General features: G+C 41.9%; 1 protein-coding gene across 1 annotated transcript; it reads left to right on the top strand.

Moving 5' to 3' along the window:
• The first annotated feature begins 5,556 nt into the window (after positions 1 to 5,556).
• On the top strand, positions 5,557 to 16,985 carry CHRNA6 (cholinergic receptor nicotinic alpha 6 subunit). The gene is made up of 6 exons (XM_036302020.1): positions 5,557 to 5,913; positions 7,493 to 7,632; positions 12,077 to 12,121; positions 12,903 to 13,012; positions 13,113 to 14,091; positions 15,751 to 16,985. The coding sequence occupies exons 1-6, from the start codon at positions 5,835 to 5,837 to the stop codon at positions 15,880 to 15,882; spliced, it is 1,485 nt and encodes a 494-aa protein (XP_036157913.1). The 5' UTR covers positions 5,557 to 5,834; the 3' UTR covers positions 15,883 to 16,985.
• Positions 16,986 to 17,354: the final 369 nt, after the last annotated feature.

The following is a 17,354-nucleotide window of genomic DNA, read 5'->3' as shown; positions in this document are numbered from 1 at the left end:
GTCTGTGTAGGAATTATTCTGGCTGGAAGAGCATGGCCCAGCATGCCCTTCACTGGTACTTAGCCTAGTGGCTTCATGGCACAGCCACACCAGCAACCCCAAGGACATGGCTGTGGCTGTAACCCCACTGTCCCAGAGTTGGGAGCTTGCCTATGTCAGTCTGTCCTTAAGCAGGGCGGTCTCCTGGCCTTTGACTTCTGTCATCTGGCATTATGTCCACTATTTCAACTCCCTTTACAAGTTAGTCTTGGTTTCCTCAGCTCATGTGAGGGATCCACCGAGAATGATAACCAAGTTATTGCTAGCCATGGCCCATTTCAATAACAACCCTCTAAAAAGATATTAAGCATATAAAGTATCCATGGATCTGAAAGCACTTGAGTATAGCTTTAAGGTTAAAGCATTAACTTTAGATTCAGACAGACCTAGACAGGACCTAACTCAGTCATTTAACAGCTGTGACAGATGGGGATCTTTAAGTGTCAGTGTCCTCACTTACAAAAGTGAATCTCACTTCATGGGGTTGCTGTGAGGATTAAAAGAGAGAATGTAAAGGGCTTGCCATGGTTGGCTTAGGGTTAGGGTTAGAGAGTGCTGGAAGGTAGCTATAATTAGTCTTCAAAGTCTTAACATTTCAACATAGTTTTGACTTTTACTGCATTTCCCCAACCCAGGTTCCCTGATTCTTAAAATTTAGGTGGACAAAATGTGGCCACTATAGGGTTAAATTTAGCCTCTTGTGAACTATAGACTTAAGGTTTTTTTGTGGTCTACAATTAGCATTTAATTTGAATACTTACCCTACTGCTGTTTGTTTTTCCTGCCTGAGAAATGTCAAGTGGGGTGGATGTGAAATAATCCTGACTGGGGATATTGAACATGTGAGAGTTTTAATGACAGTGGCTTTAAAAAAACTCCTACAAAACCAAGCATATGGGATCATTAAATTATTGATGATGTTTTTGCTGCAGTGGATTTATAAATAATACATGTTTAAAGGGTTATTTCCTTTACATTTATTTAGGGAAACTAAAGAGTATTCTCGTTTGAGTTTAAAGAGAACTGACAGTTGGAGAAAGGTCATCAAAATGTTCATTCATGCAGTTTCTATGCCAAAACCCTCTTAAACTTCAAATAAAGATTATGTTATATAATCACACCAAATAGTCTCCCTTATTTTTAGAGCAGAACTTGGCAATAGATTTAATTGAGCAACGAGTTGGGGTTGGGTGGGAGGGGAGCTTGAAATAATGAGAGAAGCTTCATATTAAACAGTATTACTTTTTTTCTTAGAAAACCTCCAAACTGAAGTTAGATTCTGTGAACAAAAACAAGAAAGGAACCCATCAGTTACTCTCAGAAGCCCATCAATTATCGGACACATTAGGTCAGTGATGGCGAACCTTTTGAGCTTGGTGTGTCAGCATTTTGAAAAACCCTACCTTAACTCTGGTGCCGTGTCACATATAGAAATTTTTTGATGTTTGCAACCATAGTAAAACAAAGACTTATATTTGTGATATTTATTTTATATATTTAAATGCTATTTACAAAGAAAAATCAACCAAAAAAATGAGTTCACGTGTCACCTCTGACAGGCGTGTCATAGGTTCACCATCACTGCATTAGGTCTTCAGGATATGTTGTTCTAAAAAGGGGTGGCATGAAGTGACTAGGGACAGAAATTGGAAAACTATGAAACCAGTAGTGGTTATTTTCCACCCAGGGTTGCCTTCCATGTGTCTGGAGGGCAGACCCATGGAGGGCCAGAAATTACAGGTCAAGTTTTGTTTTATATGCAGATGGATAGGTTTGGGGGAAAGGCATATGATCTATTGTTTTAATCAGATTTATGGCCTGGAAAAAAATTCACACCCACTGCTCCTTCCTTTTTCCTTTAGGAACTGGCAAAGAGGAGTGAGGAGGTCAAAGGCATGGGGGTGAGGGTGAAGGGAAGGGAGAAACTGACGTTCTTCTGATGGTCATTAACTTCTTACCTCCCTTCAACCTTTCTACTTCCGTAAACCACAAGGAACACTAAATGTTGGCTGGTTCTGAAAGGGAAAATAAGACACTTGGGGGGCTAGTTATCTGAATCTGTGCCAGTAACCTGCCTTCTGACGCACACTCTTGCTAGCTAATAAGCTCCATTCTTATCTGTGATGCCTGGCCTGCCTTGCAGAACCTGTTTCCCGGAACATTCCCATTTCACAGAGGCTATAAACCATGAACCATATACAACCCCCGAGTGGGTTGGCAGAGCTGGCATCAGACAGGCCTCTGAGTGTAATCTCACTTCCCCTATCCCAACTCACGGTGGGCTGCAAAGCCCGTGAAAAGTCCAGAAGCCTGATCCATATTTGGGGGACAAAGGAACTAAGGGTATAAAGGGAAAGCTTCGTCCATATTCATCGCTCAGGATTTGGAGACTGACTTCCCTGGGTCACGGCACTAGTGCATCTGCAAATAAAGGCTACTCTTCTGAATACCCTCTGAGTGCCTGGCTGATTAATTCTCCTGGGTCGCCTGGCAGCTTATCTGCAACAGTTCAACTATATCCTAAAAAACTAATCACTAGAATCTGAACATGAAACAGAATCCAGCAACAGTCCCGAAGACAGCCCACTAGAGTCGTTCTTTAAGCTGACAGGTGACCGTTATAGAGAGGGATTGCTGGATAAAGCAAAGACACAAAACAACAGTTAGAAAGTATGAAGAAAAAGTCAGTGAAAGCCTGACCAATAGAAACGGTTGAGGGTGATGTTGGTGATTTGGATAAACAGCCAACTGGATTTGGGATTTACCCTGAAAACTAGTGAGGCGTTGCCCAATTTGGGGTGTGAGGTGGCATTTTAACCATCATGGTAAAGTGTTGTCCAGAATTTTTCTCTTTATCATCATAGGTTCTCTCCAAACTCCTCAGGACACTTCAGCCAAGGACCATCTGCTAAGGGGAGAACTTGAGTAACATCTTAAGATGACATAGCTAAAGCACCTAACCCAGCGTCTGGTCTAAATGTGGTGCTAATAAATGTTAGTTCTTGTTTTGTGCCCTTAAGACATATGAGACTAATAGAATTTTGAGGGAAGTCATTAGTCTGAACTCTGTACAATTGCAAAGCATGCTATATTTGTGATGATGTCACAGAATGTTTGACTGGGAAGGGCTGAAGGATCATCTTCAGGGCTAACTCCTTTTCTTTCCCCCAGCTTAATTTAGGTATAATCCTATATAATAAAAGGCTAATATGCAAATAGACTGAATGGTGGAATAACCGGTCGCTATGATGAGCACTGACCACCAGGGGGTCAGTGCACTCCCACAGGGGAAGTGCCACTCAGCCAGAAGCCAGGCTCAAGGCTGGTGAGCGCAGCAATAGTGGCGGGAGCCTCTCCTGCCTCTGTGGCAGTCAGACATCCCCTGAGGACTCCTGGAGGCTGGGCTGAGGGACCTCCCTGAGTGCATGAATTTCGTGCACCAGGCCTCTAGCTGACAAAATTGTATATATTTAAGGTGTACAATGTGATGATTTTATATACACACACACACACACACACACACACACACACACACATTATGAAGTGATCACCATAATCAAACTAATTAGCATATCCATCATCTCACTTAGTTATGTCAGTGTAGGCAGTTATAGTTATATAATATAAGTGGAAAAGCAAAAAAAAAAAAAAAGAAATAATTTTAATAAACTGGGAAGCAGCAACAAATAATAACAGAATCTCCATCTAGCGTACTGGTAAACAGACCCATTAACACACTCTAAGGGTGCTGCCACAGGCCAGAGAATGGGACAGGAATCCTCCTTAGAAATGCTAAAAGCCCGGTAAGGGAAGTGGGGGAGGAAATTCCTCTGCTTGGCAATGAACTGAACAAGTGAAATGGGAGTCAAGGTGATGAAATAGAGGGGCAGGGCTTCGTGTGGGAACAATTGGAAAGGTAATTGGATTGGATAGAGGGATGAAACCCCAATAGAATTAATTTACTGGGAGGAGGGCCCAATCCAAGGCCGTGAAAAGTTAAAAGTTTGGGTTGGGTAATTTAAATGGTTCTTGTCCTTTTCCTAAACCAGGGGTTGTGAACCTTTTTTCTGCCAAGGGACATGTGGGTATTTATAACATCATTCAAGGGCCATACAAAATTATCAACTTAAAAATTAGCGTGCTATATTTGGTCAAACATTTAATTAACTCACCCCTAATGCCTTGGCAGGACCTTATATGGCCTAAACCCGTGGTCGGCAAACTGTGGCTCGCAAGCCACATGCGGCTCTTTGGCCCCTTGAGTGTGGCTCTTCCTAAGCCTTAGGAGTACTCTAATTAAGTTAATAACAATGTACCTACCTATATAGTTTAAGTTTAAAAAATTTGGCTCTCAAATTTCAATCATTGTACTATTGATATTTGTCTCTGTTGACTAATGAGTTTGCCGACCACTGGCCTAAACCAAGAAGATAGAAGGAGAATTAACAAAAGCCTTGGGGCCATGCGTCTAGAGCCTGCCCACCCTCTAGGTCACCAAAGCTGTGTTAATTCTTAATTCACAATAAAATCTTACCATCACGTTTAAACTTCTCCACACGTGTGCATTTGTAATTCTTTCCTAATGTCGCCACAAAAGGACCTCTTGCACACATGGCAACAGATATCATTTGTGTGTGTGTGTGTGTGTGTGTGTGTGTGTGTGTGTGTGTGTGATGAAAACACTAAAGATCTAGTCTCAGTACATTTCAAGTATACAGTAGCCATCATGCTGTATATCAGATCACCAGAACTTACTCATTTTATAACTGAAAGTTCATACCATTTGACCAACCTCCTTACTTTCACCCCCCAGTTCTGAGCAATCACTGTTTCTGTGAGTCTGACTTTTTTAGATTCCATATATAAATGAGGCCATATAGTATTTGTCTTTCTCTGTTTGGTTTATTTCACTTAGTAATGTCCTTTAGTTTTATTCATATTATCTCAAATGGCAGGATTTCCTTTACTCATGGCTGAATAATTATCTATCTATCTATCTATCTATCTATCTATCTATCTATCTATCTATCTATCTATCTATCTATCTATCTATCTATCTATCTATCTATCTATCTATCTATCTATCTATCTATCTATCATCATCTATCATCTACCTTGATGACAAGGATGTTTAAATAAACAGAACTGTCCAGGTGGCATCCTGCGTTCAGATCATTCCTCTCGCTTTCAGGCATTTCATCTGAATGATGATCACTAACCTAGAAGCCCTGCAGTCAGACAAAATTCTATAAGGCACTCTTATTAAGACAGAAAGAGTGACTCATATTTTAGAAAGTTTTCTAATAACAAGGTTAAGCCTTAATTAGAGAACTCAGTGAATCAGTTTACATTTTTTTGGGACCTAGCATACATTTTACCTATGGTCAGAGCTCAGTAAGTGTGTGTTTATTCCCCTAAGAATTCAGGTTAAGACTGTGCTACAAAAATACCTCCTGAGCCGAGGCAATGTTTTCCATCCTCCCTCTGTCCTGTCTGCCTAGCGTTCCCTCACTGCTTTTCCTCACAGTTCTCACATGAAAAGTGATCTAGGGTGACAGGAAATGGGGTGACTCATCTGACATCAGACAGCTCTTTTGATTTGTCCTTTTCATTGGCCTCAGTCTCGGCTACTGGGAACCACCGTGTTTTTTGTGGATGTTTTTATTTTGCAGAAGACACACATGGACTGCAGTGCGACTCTGATGATTTCAAGGTCTGATGCGCGTGGCTGTCAGACAGCTCTTTGTTTTCCACAACCCTTTGACTAGAAAAAGCAATCACAGTGTGTTTTACTCATGCTGACCAGCAAGGGCCAGGGATGCCTTCACTGTGGTTTGTGTCTCTGGTTGTATGTATTCATACCTTTCTTTAAAGGTAGGTTTTGTTTCTGTTTTATCTCATAATCTCTTCTTAGTTACATATATTTACTCTTCTAGTTGTGCTTGGTTGAGCAGAGAGATGAAATATTCTAAGGGTAAATATGGAGTGTCTGCACAGGAATTACTGTTGTTACAGCTGTTAACCTATTTTTTATTGGTTAAGTTTAACGTGGAAAATAGGATTTTGGGGGTGGGATGAGGAGGACGGTGAAGCATTTAGAACCCTATTTTATTTTATTTTCCCAATTAAAACATGGTAATAATAATGATGACGCAGTTTTCTACCCACCTGTGCCACGGATGTATTCAACTTATTTATTTGTATTTGTACTTAATACTTTTTCAAAACGGATCTGTTTGTTAGCTGCTACTATTACTCGGAGTATGAACTCTTCCGTTTTGTAGGTAGTCATCTTTGTTTTGGGAAACATGTCATATTACGATGCTGAAATGTGTCCTGAGAGTAAGATCATTCATTTTAAAAGTTGAGACTTAGAAACGGACAACAGCTGCTCTGCCTGGACAAAACCACACTGCCATGTGCTGCCGGCTGTGCAGGGATTTGCTCTTCAAGACTCACGGCGGGTTTCTCTAAAATGTCTCAAAGGGAAAAGAATGCCTCACGGGGGAAATGGGTAATGGGGAGGATTTTTGATTGTCTGTTTGATACAGACATATTTCTACCATTATTAATTATGATGTCAAGAATGATGTTTTACATTTAAAATTGTTCTTTTCTGCTGAAATTTCAGTGTTTCCAAAAGCTTTTGTCAAATGACTCTTTTTATTCAATATTATAACACCTGTCCTTTTGTTCATTTTTACCTAATTAATTTTTCAGTTTCTTTAATGATTTTTTCTTTCAGGGTGTAAATATTGTCAACAAATTGATAGAATAATATTTCAGCTCTCAAATTCGAAATCTATAAGGGAAAATATAGAGGGGGTATTAATGAAGTGAATTATGGCAAATGAAGGCAAGTAACCTACTTTCAATGCATTCTTAGAAAAATAAAAAGAGGTAGGCATTAAACTAGTGTCTAAAATTAAGCAACTGAAAATGCTATTATTTAAGAACCAATTTTGCATTATTTTAAAAAACAGTTTAATTAATTTTGCCTTAAAAGCTTTGCATTCTCACAAATCCCCACAATAATTAAATTTCAAAGTTGATTTTAAGAAAGAGTATGGCTTGTGAAGACCTTAATGATCTTACTAGCTATTTCAGTTCACAGCTAGCCACCTTGCTAGGTGAAGAAACAGGTCGGGGGGGGGGGGGGTCACTATTTTGACAGGAAAGGGCAGGACTATCCCTTAATTACTGGATCAGTAAGACTGTGAGCTGCTTTCAGTGACATACGCAAAGATGAGAGCTATGTCTCTCATGTTTGTGGTGCCTTAGACTTTGAAAAGTGCGTTTACTAACATCATTTCCTTGGCGATAGTCCTGAGATGTAAGCATTCCTGTTTTTGTCTTGGACTCCTCACTGCCTGACCCCCCAGTGATGGAAGCCGCCAGAGACTCCCCAGCATCCTCTCTGCTTCTCTACTTTCCCCCTCTGTTTGGCATGCAGATGGCGCAGGCTGTGCCTCGGAGGAGAGACTCTTTCACAAACTGTTTTCGCATTATAACCAGCTCATCAGGCCCGTGGAAAATGTTTCTGAGCCCGTCAGGGTGCATTTTGAAGTGGCCATAACACAGCTGGCCAACGTGGTAAGTGCCTCAAGTACACCACTTGTGCCTCAAGGAGCCCCGACTCTGAGGGGTCAGAGTCCCCAACCATTCTTCTACTTCCTGCACATGGGAGACACGGGAATTATAAAAATACAGACGGACAAGAATCTTCATGGCTGCTGGCCCTGCGCAGCCGTCCAGTTGTGGGAGAGACTTTCCCCACCGATGCTATAATTATTCACATTAACGCAGGATCGTTTTCTGGAAATGTTTTTAGAGCCAGTTTGTGAAACAAAGAGGTGAAGGGGAAGTTGAAGGGAGCAGACAGAGGGGGCTTCCCTCACTGTGCACCTGTTATGCACCAGGCACTGTCTACGCTGCGGCCATCTACTGCATTTGACGGCTGAGGAGCTAGAAGCCCAGTTAAGCAGCTCTTCCCAAGCTCATGCAATTGCGGTGGAAGTGCTGTTTGAATCAGCCCCATTTAACTCCAAAGGTCATGCTCTTTCTACTCCATACAAAAAGTTGCTTTATGGCTTCTGTTACATAAGAAGAAAAAAATCATCTTCTTACTTATAGGATTCCATCCAGACCTGGAAAACCAGATGGGAATTTGGAGTTCTTATTTTAATTTATTGCTACCATGTTCAAGGGCAAATAGGACTAGAGTCCTTTCTTTTGACTAATTACTCTTCATGCCCTACTTGCTGGAAAAGGAGACAGTGGTGGATGGTACTCTAACATAGAGGTGGGTTCTGGGCTCCAAAGCATGGCAGGGGGAGGGTGGGGGACGGGCAGGGAGGTAGGTCTGGCCTGAGGTGCAGGATTTGGACCAAATTCCAGGAGTAGGCAGGCTTGGGAAGTAAGGGACGTTTGAAGCATTTCCAGAGAGTGGTGTTAGAGAGAGTACCTGAGACAACAGCGCACAGAAGGAGGGAGCCACCTTCACCACATCGGTCCCAGCCCATGGATGGGAAGGAGGCCTCCTTCTCCTAGACTCGGCTCTGGGTGGAACAGTGGTGTCTCCCTAGATATACCTGGGGAAAGACCTTCATGACAGAAGTGAAGTCAGGCCCCACTGTGTTTCTCCAACCCATGTTTCCCTGTGGACTAGGCTGACCCTGGCCTGGTCCTCTAGTTTTTGGCCCAGGTTGGAAGTGTGTGTATACTTGAAAGAAAGAAAGAAAGAAAGAAAGAAAGAAAGAAAGAAAGAAAGAAAGAGAGAAGAGAGAAAGAAAGAAAGAAAGAAAGAAAGAAAGAAAGAAAGAAAGAAAGAAAGAAAGAAAGAAAGAAAGAAAGAAGAAAGAGAGAAAGAAAGAAAGAAGAAAGAGAGAGAGAGGGAGAGAGGGAGGGAGGGAAGGAGGGAGGGAGGGAGGAAGGAAGGAAGGAAGGAAGGAAGGAAGGAAGGAAGGAAGGAAGGAAGGAAGGAAAGAAGGAAGGAAATAGATGTTAACTCCCACCTGGAAGGGACCACTCATTCCTTTAATAAATTTTTATTTAGTTCCTATTCTGATTCCTCCCCACTACTCTTGCCCTCCCCCAGATAGCTTAGTACTGGACTGGAAGCCATATTTGTATGGATTGGGTTCTTAGGAATAGAAAGCTGAACTGAGATTCACCTAGACTCTGTGAGGAGGCCCGCCTCAGTGTACACAGCATCACTTCAAACCCCTGGCTGATAGATCCTTTCAGGACATTTTTCTGAAGATGCGGGGTAGAGGACCGCTGAATAGAGATTCTGACATTTGCATTTGGCTGCTATCAGAGACTGAACAGAAACCACAGCTTAAATAAAAAAGTTTCTTTCTTTCTTGTGTAACAGAAATCTAAAGGTTAACAGTCCAGGAGGCTCACACCAGGTGACTCCGTGGTGTCAGTAGTTGCCCCACATGTTGTAGTTGCTCAGGTCATGCACTACACAGCTCCAGGGGATGTCAGTCACATGGACTGTGATGCTAAAAACATGAACCATGCATGGTGACATTGGCCAAGGTTCATTCTATCTTCCTATCTCACGGTCCTTAGCCTGTGGTTTCTTCCCTCAGTGTTGCCTCATGGTCCAAGGTATTAATTCTACCTTACGTATTGATAGAATTCTCCAGGAAATCCTACTGGAACTGGACATTTCTTTTCTGGGAGGTTTTAAATGAGCCATTCATTTTTAAATAGATATAGGTTATTCAGATGATCGACTTCATCTTTGAATTTATATAGTTTGTGGTTTTTGAAGAATTGGTCTCTTTTTTAAGCTGTTGAATGTATGATAAAATTATTCTTAGTACTGTTTTCTCTATTCTTTTTAATGGCTCCAGGATCTGTAGTGATAGCTATTTTATTCCTGATATTGGTGATTTGTGTCTTCTCTCTTTTTATTTTTGTCAACCTTGCTAGAAGTTTATCTATTTTGCTGTCCCCACAAAGAATTAGCTTGTTTTATTAATTTTCTTTATTGTTTTCCATTTCAATTTCATTTCTGCGCTTACATTTATTTTTTTCTTCCTTATGCTTGCTTTAGGTTTATGTTATGCTTCTTTTTCTAATTTATTGAAATAGAAACTTTGGGTTATTGATTTGAGACCATTTCTCATTTCTTATGTAAGAATTTAATGCTATAAAATGTCTTCTCTGCATTGTTTTTAGGTACTTCCCTCATATTTTGATATGTTTTCACTTACATGTATTTTAAAAATTTTTCTTTGAGACATTGTCTTTGATCACTGATTATTTAGAAGTGACTTGTTTAATATTCATGGATTTAGAGGTTTTCCCATATCTTTTTGTTATTGATTTCTATACTTGATCTTAGCCAAAAGGCCAAGAAGCAATTGTTATAGAGTTCTAGTTTGATTTCATATGGTCAGAAAGCACACTGCATAATTTCAATTATTTTAAAATTGTTGAGGTTTATATTATGGCACATAATATGAAAAAATGTGTCTGCTGCTATTTTGAGTAGAGTGTTCTATATATGTCAATCTTATGGTTGATTATTTTTTCAGATCTTCTATATTTACACTATTTTCTAGTAGTTCTATTGGTTGCTGAGAGGGGGACTGAAGTCTCCAGCTATCATTGGGGACTTGTCTGTTTCTTCTTTCAGCTTTATCAGTTTTTATTTCATGTATTTTGAGACTCTGTTGTTTGATGTGTGTGCAGTCAGGATCATTCTAACATCCTGGTGGACTAATCCTTTACCATTATGTTAATGTCCCTCTTTGTCTTTAATAATTGTTTTTCCTCTTCAGAAGTAAGACTTTGCCAGATATTAATATAACTGTTCTTTTTTAAAAAATATTTTTATTGATTTCAGAGAGGAAAAGAGAGGGAGAGAGAAAGAAACATCAATGATGAGAGAGAATCATTGATCCACTGCTTCCTGCACACTAGCCACTGGCGATTGAGCCCGCAACCAGGGAAGGTGCCCTGACTGGGAATTGAACATTGAACTGGTGACCTCCGGTTCATAGGTTGACACTCAACCACTGAGCCATGCCGGCTGGACAATATAACCATTCTTCTTGGTGTGTTGAAGGCTATCTGTTCTTATGTGAGGCACCCGAAGTCCCTATGGACCATATTCATTGTTGTCACTGAGCCATGGTGAGCTCTGGAGATAGCTCAGTGATGCAGTACAGCCAGGGTGCACAGTCACCAACTCTCTTCTAGAAGGTTCTAATCTACACCCTCTGTTACTGTCTGAGCTGCCAGGTTGGCCTTAGAGATTTCTACATGGAGTGTATTTGCTGTTCTACAGAATGACTTGGCCACAGGTTTACTGGGTGGATGACCTTTTGGTGTATGAGTATGTCCACTCCCCCCCTGCCCCCCCACCCCTCTGGGGTTTGCAGGGCTTGGGTGATGTGCTATGAAGGAGTGGCAGGTTGCTGCTGGAAAACTCTATGCTGAGCTGAGGCTGACATTTCAAAGGGCAATTGGGCTCAGGACTCAGAGCCTGTGCAAGCATGTCAAACTCCCGGCCCGCGGGCTGCATGACTCCTTTATTTGGTCTGTGTTAGTCTTTGAGTTTGACATGCTTGCTGTAGAGTGTTGAGGAAGGGAGGTTTTTCAGGAAATTGAGAAGACCATCAAAACAATGAACCAGGTTCAGATACCTATCACTTTCTGTGGTATTTTTCCTCCCTCTTTCCCACTCTCCCTCTGCTCTCCCTTCTTTCCTTTCATGGGCTCAGAAACCTTTATAGGCTATGGTGAACAGAAAGGCTTCACAGAAGTGGCGAGTCTTAAATCACATTTGAAAGACAGTCTTTCAGCCACATTTTCTTTCAAAGTCAACAGGGTTGAGGTCAGATGTGGAATATCATATTTCTGGCTGCTTTTTATAAGTCGACTTTTCAATCTTCTTTGTTTCCCTCTATTAACATGAATAACTCAGATTTGGCTCTTTTTAGTAGTAATTCTTGTTCTAAGATCCACCTCTATTAACAATACATTTGAGGCTAAATATATTGTTTCTTCTTCCCAGGATGAAGTAAACCAGATCATGGAAACCAACCTGTGGCTACGTCATGTATGTATCTACATCGCATGTCCTCTTGGACCTGTGTTACTCATGGGTCAGCCTAACAATGCCTGATGGATAATCATCCAGTAGCATCCCCTCTTTCCATCTCCACCTTGTGAGAGAGCATGCAATATCACCTTTCTCCAAAGCCTGAAGTTCAGCTCTGTGAATAGCTGGCTTGATGCAAGCTCCACAGGTGCAGGAACCCAGTGACAAGGTTCTCTGAGACAGAAACTCTGTCCTTTCTCGTTTCTGCTCGAAAATCTCCTGTTTTCATCTGTAGCTTGAGCTCCAGAGTCAGGTGTCTGCCCTCTCTTTGATCCTGCTCAACTAATCCTGGAGAAGTCAGTAGCTGAGCATGACAGCATGTGGGTTAGGGTCCCACCGGCTGGTTTTAGGTTATACCATTTTGCTTTTCCCCTTGTATTAATCTTTTACTCAGATTTTGTAACAAACTCATCATCGCATACTTGAACAACCTTTCCAGCCTCAGAAATGAGTTGTACTCCAGTGTGAATATAGTACATGGAACATGGAAGTTGAGCCTAGAACCATGGCCAGCTAATTAATAATCACTATTTATTAGATAATTTATATTTTCCAAAATTAGCTCAGCTACTTATCCCCCTATTTCGTTGATTTAATCTCCCAATTTTTGATAGAACCCAATGTACTCTTCAGTTAAGAACTTAATTTTTCAAAAGTACTGCTGAAAAAACATAGAATTAACATTGGAAGAAATTTGCTAAGAAAATTTTTTTTAAAAGCTGACTTCTATTTCCTTTAGATCTGGAATGATTACAAATTGCGCTGGGACCCAATGGAATTTGATGGCATTGAGACTATTCGTGTTCCTGCAGATAAGATCTGGAAGCCTGACATTGTTCTCTATAACAAGTACGGGAGTCAACATCAGTAGTCTCTAAAGTTGCCTTTGGTACATGCTGACTCATACATAGCAAAGGGGATATTACTAATGGTCTGATTTATCTTGCAGTGCTGTTGGTGACTTCCAAGTCAAAGGCAAGACAAAAGCTCTTCTTAAATACGATGGCATGATAACCTGGACTCCACCAGCTATTTTTAAGAGTTCCTGTCCTATGGATATCACTTTTTTTCCTTTTGATCATCAAAATTGTTCCCTGAAATTTGGTTCCTGGACATATGACAAAGCTGAAATTGATCTTCTGATCATTGGATCTAAAGTGGATATGAATGAGTTTTGGGAAAACAGTGAATGGGAAATTGTTGATGCTTCTGGCTATAAGCATGACATAAAATACAACTGTTGTGAAGAGATATACACAGATATAACCTATTCTTTTTACATTAGAAGATTGCCAATGTTTTACACCATTAACCTGATCATCCCCTGTCTCTTTATTTCATTTCTAACTGTGTTGGTCTTTTACCTTCCTTCTGACTGTGGTGAAAAAGTGACACTTTGCATTTCAGTTCTGCTCTCTCTGACTGTGTTTTTGCTGGTAATCACAGAAACCATCCCATCTACATCTCTTGTGATCCCCCTGGTGGGTGAATACCTCCTGTTCACCATGATCTTTGTCACCCTGTCCATCGCGGTGACTGTATTTGTGTTGAACATACACTATCGCACTCCAACAACACACACCATGCCCAGCTGGGTGAAGATGGTTTTCCTCCAGCTGTTGCCCCAGATCCTGATGATGAAGAGACCTCTGGATAAGACCAGGAAGACAAGTTCTGATAAAAACCCCCAAAGCATTTCCGGTAGGCCTACCAAAGTCAAGTTTGATAATCGCAGAGAACCCAAACTTCTGAAAGAATGCTGCCGCTGCCATAAATCACATCAGCTTGCCACCAGCAAGAGAAGATTAAGTCATCAGCCTTTACAGTGGATGACAGGAAATACGGAGCACTCACCTGAAGTCGAAGATGTGATTAACAGTGTTCAATTCATAGCAGAAAACATGAAGAACCAAAATGAAACAAAGGAGGTAAATGCATGTCTCCTCTAGCCTGTCCACCCGCAGCAGGACTAGGGACACTTTATAGACATGGTCAGATCTTCAGAGTTAGCTCTGTTTACCAGAGGGTCAGGCAGCATTACTCTAAGACCCAGTTCTGTTATTACACAGTTATGGGTGGACTGACCTGGGGTCAGGCAGCCCCAGAGCAAGTCTCCACCTCCAGCAATGTTAACTCAAGTGAAATCTGGTTAAAATAAACATTCAGGGCCACCTTGGTTAATGAAACTAATGAAGCTCTTGCACAAGAAAGTGTCAGACAAAAGGTGGAGAGGGGAACGCTGCCCACAGAGGGGAAAGAGAAATGACTATAGAGCAGCTTGCAATCTGACGGCGGTGGGAGGAAAGTGGGGGTGAATCCTCCACAGCTCAATCCTGCTTATTCTACTTCAGAAGGATTTAGGTGCTGATTGAATGAGCTCCAGGGTTATTTTTAGCATCAACGTATTCTGCTCCCGGTGCCTAGAGTCTAACTATAGTACCATGGGCATCCTCCATCCTCCAAAGAAAGAGATCAAGAAAATCACACCCACTTTCCATACCATAAGGGTGACTAGTTGAGGGCATCTGAAAACTCATGCTGGGTGCCTGATTTTGACCTCATATTGCAATTACCAGCATCATATCTCCTAGCGAAAGGATAGCTCAAGATCTAAAGTCTGCCCTGGGGGTGCGGGGGACGATACTGTGACTGCGTGTCACTCAGGTGGGGGTGGGGTGCATCACAGGACAAGTGAGCCCAGAACTCCCCTCCATGGTGACACCTTCGTAAAATCTAGGGGAGAGTTGCTGTTGACTTAATCACCACCAGGGAGGGCTCTCAAGACACAAACGGAGATTTTGGCAGAAGTTAGGTAACAGTGATGGCAAACCTATAACATGCGTGTCAGAGGTGACACGCGAACTCATTTTTTTGGTTAATTTTCTTTGTTAAATGGCATTTAAATATATAAAATAAATATCAAAAATATATGTCTTTGTTTTACTATGGTTGCAAATATCAAAAAATTTCTATAGGTGACACGGCACCAGAGTTAAGTTAGGGTTTTTCAAAAAGCTGACACGCCGAGCTCAAAAGGTTCGCCATCACTGAGTTAGGAGGTCAAAAACTGGAAGGCTGCGAGAAAGGCAATGAACTCTCTATCACCAGCATGATCTGGAGGTCTAGAGGGCTGCCTGCTCCTGATAAGGGGGTCCTCCTTCATGCTGCATGTACTACCCTCCCTGCCTCAAACCCGTTTCCCAAGACTTGCCAAGGGGACAGGTATCCACTGATGCCAATGACGAGAACCGCACTTTCTGAGCAGCTATTTCTTGGGAGTTCTCCTTGCAGTCCAGAACGGTCGTTTGGCCCACGGAATCCTGGCTTATTGAGATCTGCCTGCTCTGTAGCCAGCTGCCCAAAGCACTAATGGGGTGTGAGGATCCACCCTCTTCAGGCAAAACAAAAGCTCTTCTGCGTGCTCTGTAGAGTTAACCAAAATAATACCAATATTTGCTTTAGAATTTGCCAGGAGCATTTTCTTTGAAAAGGAAGAAGCTTATTTGTGAAACAGAGCACATTTCCTATGGTTTTGATTTTTAAAAATTGATTTGATTTTTTGTTTGTTTGTTTTGTTTGGCTTTCAGGTAGAAGATGGCTGGAAATATGTGGCCATGGTGGTGGACAGAGTATTTCTTTGGATCTTTGTCATTGTCTGCGTGTTTGGAACTGCAGGGCTATTTCTCCAGCCGCTGCTGGGGAACACGGGAAAATCTTAAGGATTCGATCTTTTGAAATTTGCAGATGCTCTATGTGCTGTGTGTTCCCTACCACAAAGAAAGGGACAGAAAGCTTCCCATCTAAGTGCCCCATCTACTGAAGCTGATGACTAGACGGAAAAAGAGGACTTGATTGAAAAGGAGGAGCCGGGGTGCCCTCCTCTGTAGCACGACGCTGGAGCCCAGAGCTGGCAGCACCCCCAGGCCTCTCTCGTCTGGACATGTTCAGCTTCCAGGGCCATGATGAGTCATTACACAGCGAACCACGTCATCAGCATCAAGCCACACTACAGAGGGGTTCTGCGGGCCCTCCAGTTATGCTGCTGGCCAGCAGCATGACGCATGCCAGACACGAAACTCTGGAGCGTGGCCCTTGCTGACGTGTGCCATGCTCGTGAACTCTCGTGGGCTTGCTTTCTGGTGCACGTGTCTGTGATGTCGCTCACACACCAGCATGACTTCATACAGTAGTTAGCACAAAGTAATGGCAGGTAGCCCAGTCGATCTCAGCAGGCTGTATTTAATTAGCATTTACCGGCCAGAAACGAGTGGTAACCCAGCACTGTGCTAGGCATCGCAAAGGTGACAGAAATAGGCTGCCCCCAGCAGTCCCAGCTCTATAGGGAAACACGAACACACAGATCTCCAGGACTAAGTGTCACCTGGGGAAGGAACTAGAGCAATCAAAACAGGAGAACATGGAGGGGGGGGGCGGGGTGGCCAGGCAAACCCAATGCAACCTTCGTTGTCTTTTCTCATCAACAGTTTCCCTCTGTTCATTGAAAATCAACTTATTTCTTCTGTCAGAAATTGTGATCTGTACCTTTTGGAGCAATTCCTTTTCTGAGAGGGAACCCTTTGGAAACTGTTTTATTCCACTCAAATTTATTATCTCCTTGTTTGTTGTATAAATAGTATCCGAACAATTTAAAAGACACATTTTAAAGCAGAACAAAGAAATCTGCCCTAACAAATGAACTACTTTTATTTTTGCCTTTTCCCTTCTAGTCCTTGCCTATGTGCATCTATACTTTTTCTTAATTTTAAAAAAATATATTTGTATTGATTTCAGAGAGGAAGGGGGGCAGAGGGAGAGAGAGAGAGAGAGAGAGAGAGAGAGAGAGAGAGAGAGAGAGAGAATAAGAGGGACTCATTGATCGCCTGCCTCCTGCACGTCCCCTGCTGGGGATTGAGGCCACAAGCCAAGCATGTGCCCTAACTGGGAATCAAACCATGACCTCCTGGCTCATAAGTTGATGCTCAACCACGGAACCATGCTGGCCGGGCCACATATAATTTTTTACACTTCAATTTTACCTTGCAATTTTGTATTTTTCTGGTTTCTCAAAACACTACATTAGCAACATTCCTTCATGATGTTACATAGTCTTGAAGTATACTTTTAAAGATTTCATAATCTTCATTGCGCTGATTCACCATGGTTTCTATTACCCCATGTTAATGCTTCCTTG

Source organism: Myotis myotis, unplaced genomic scaffold (assembly GCF_014108235.1).
Source record: "Myotis myotis isolate mMyoMyo1 unplaced genomic scaffold, mMyoMyo1.p scaffold_m19_p_3, whole genome shotgun sequence".
NCBI lineage: Eukaryota > Metazoa > Chordata > Mammalia > Chiroptera > Vespertilionidae > Myotis > Myotis myotis.
This window is presented reverse-complemented; position numbering and strand designations above follow the sequence as displayed.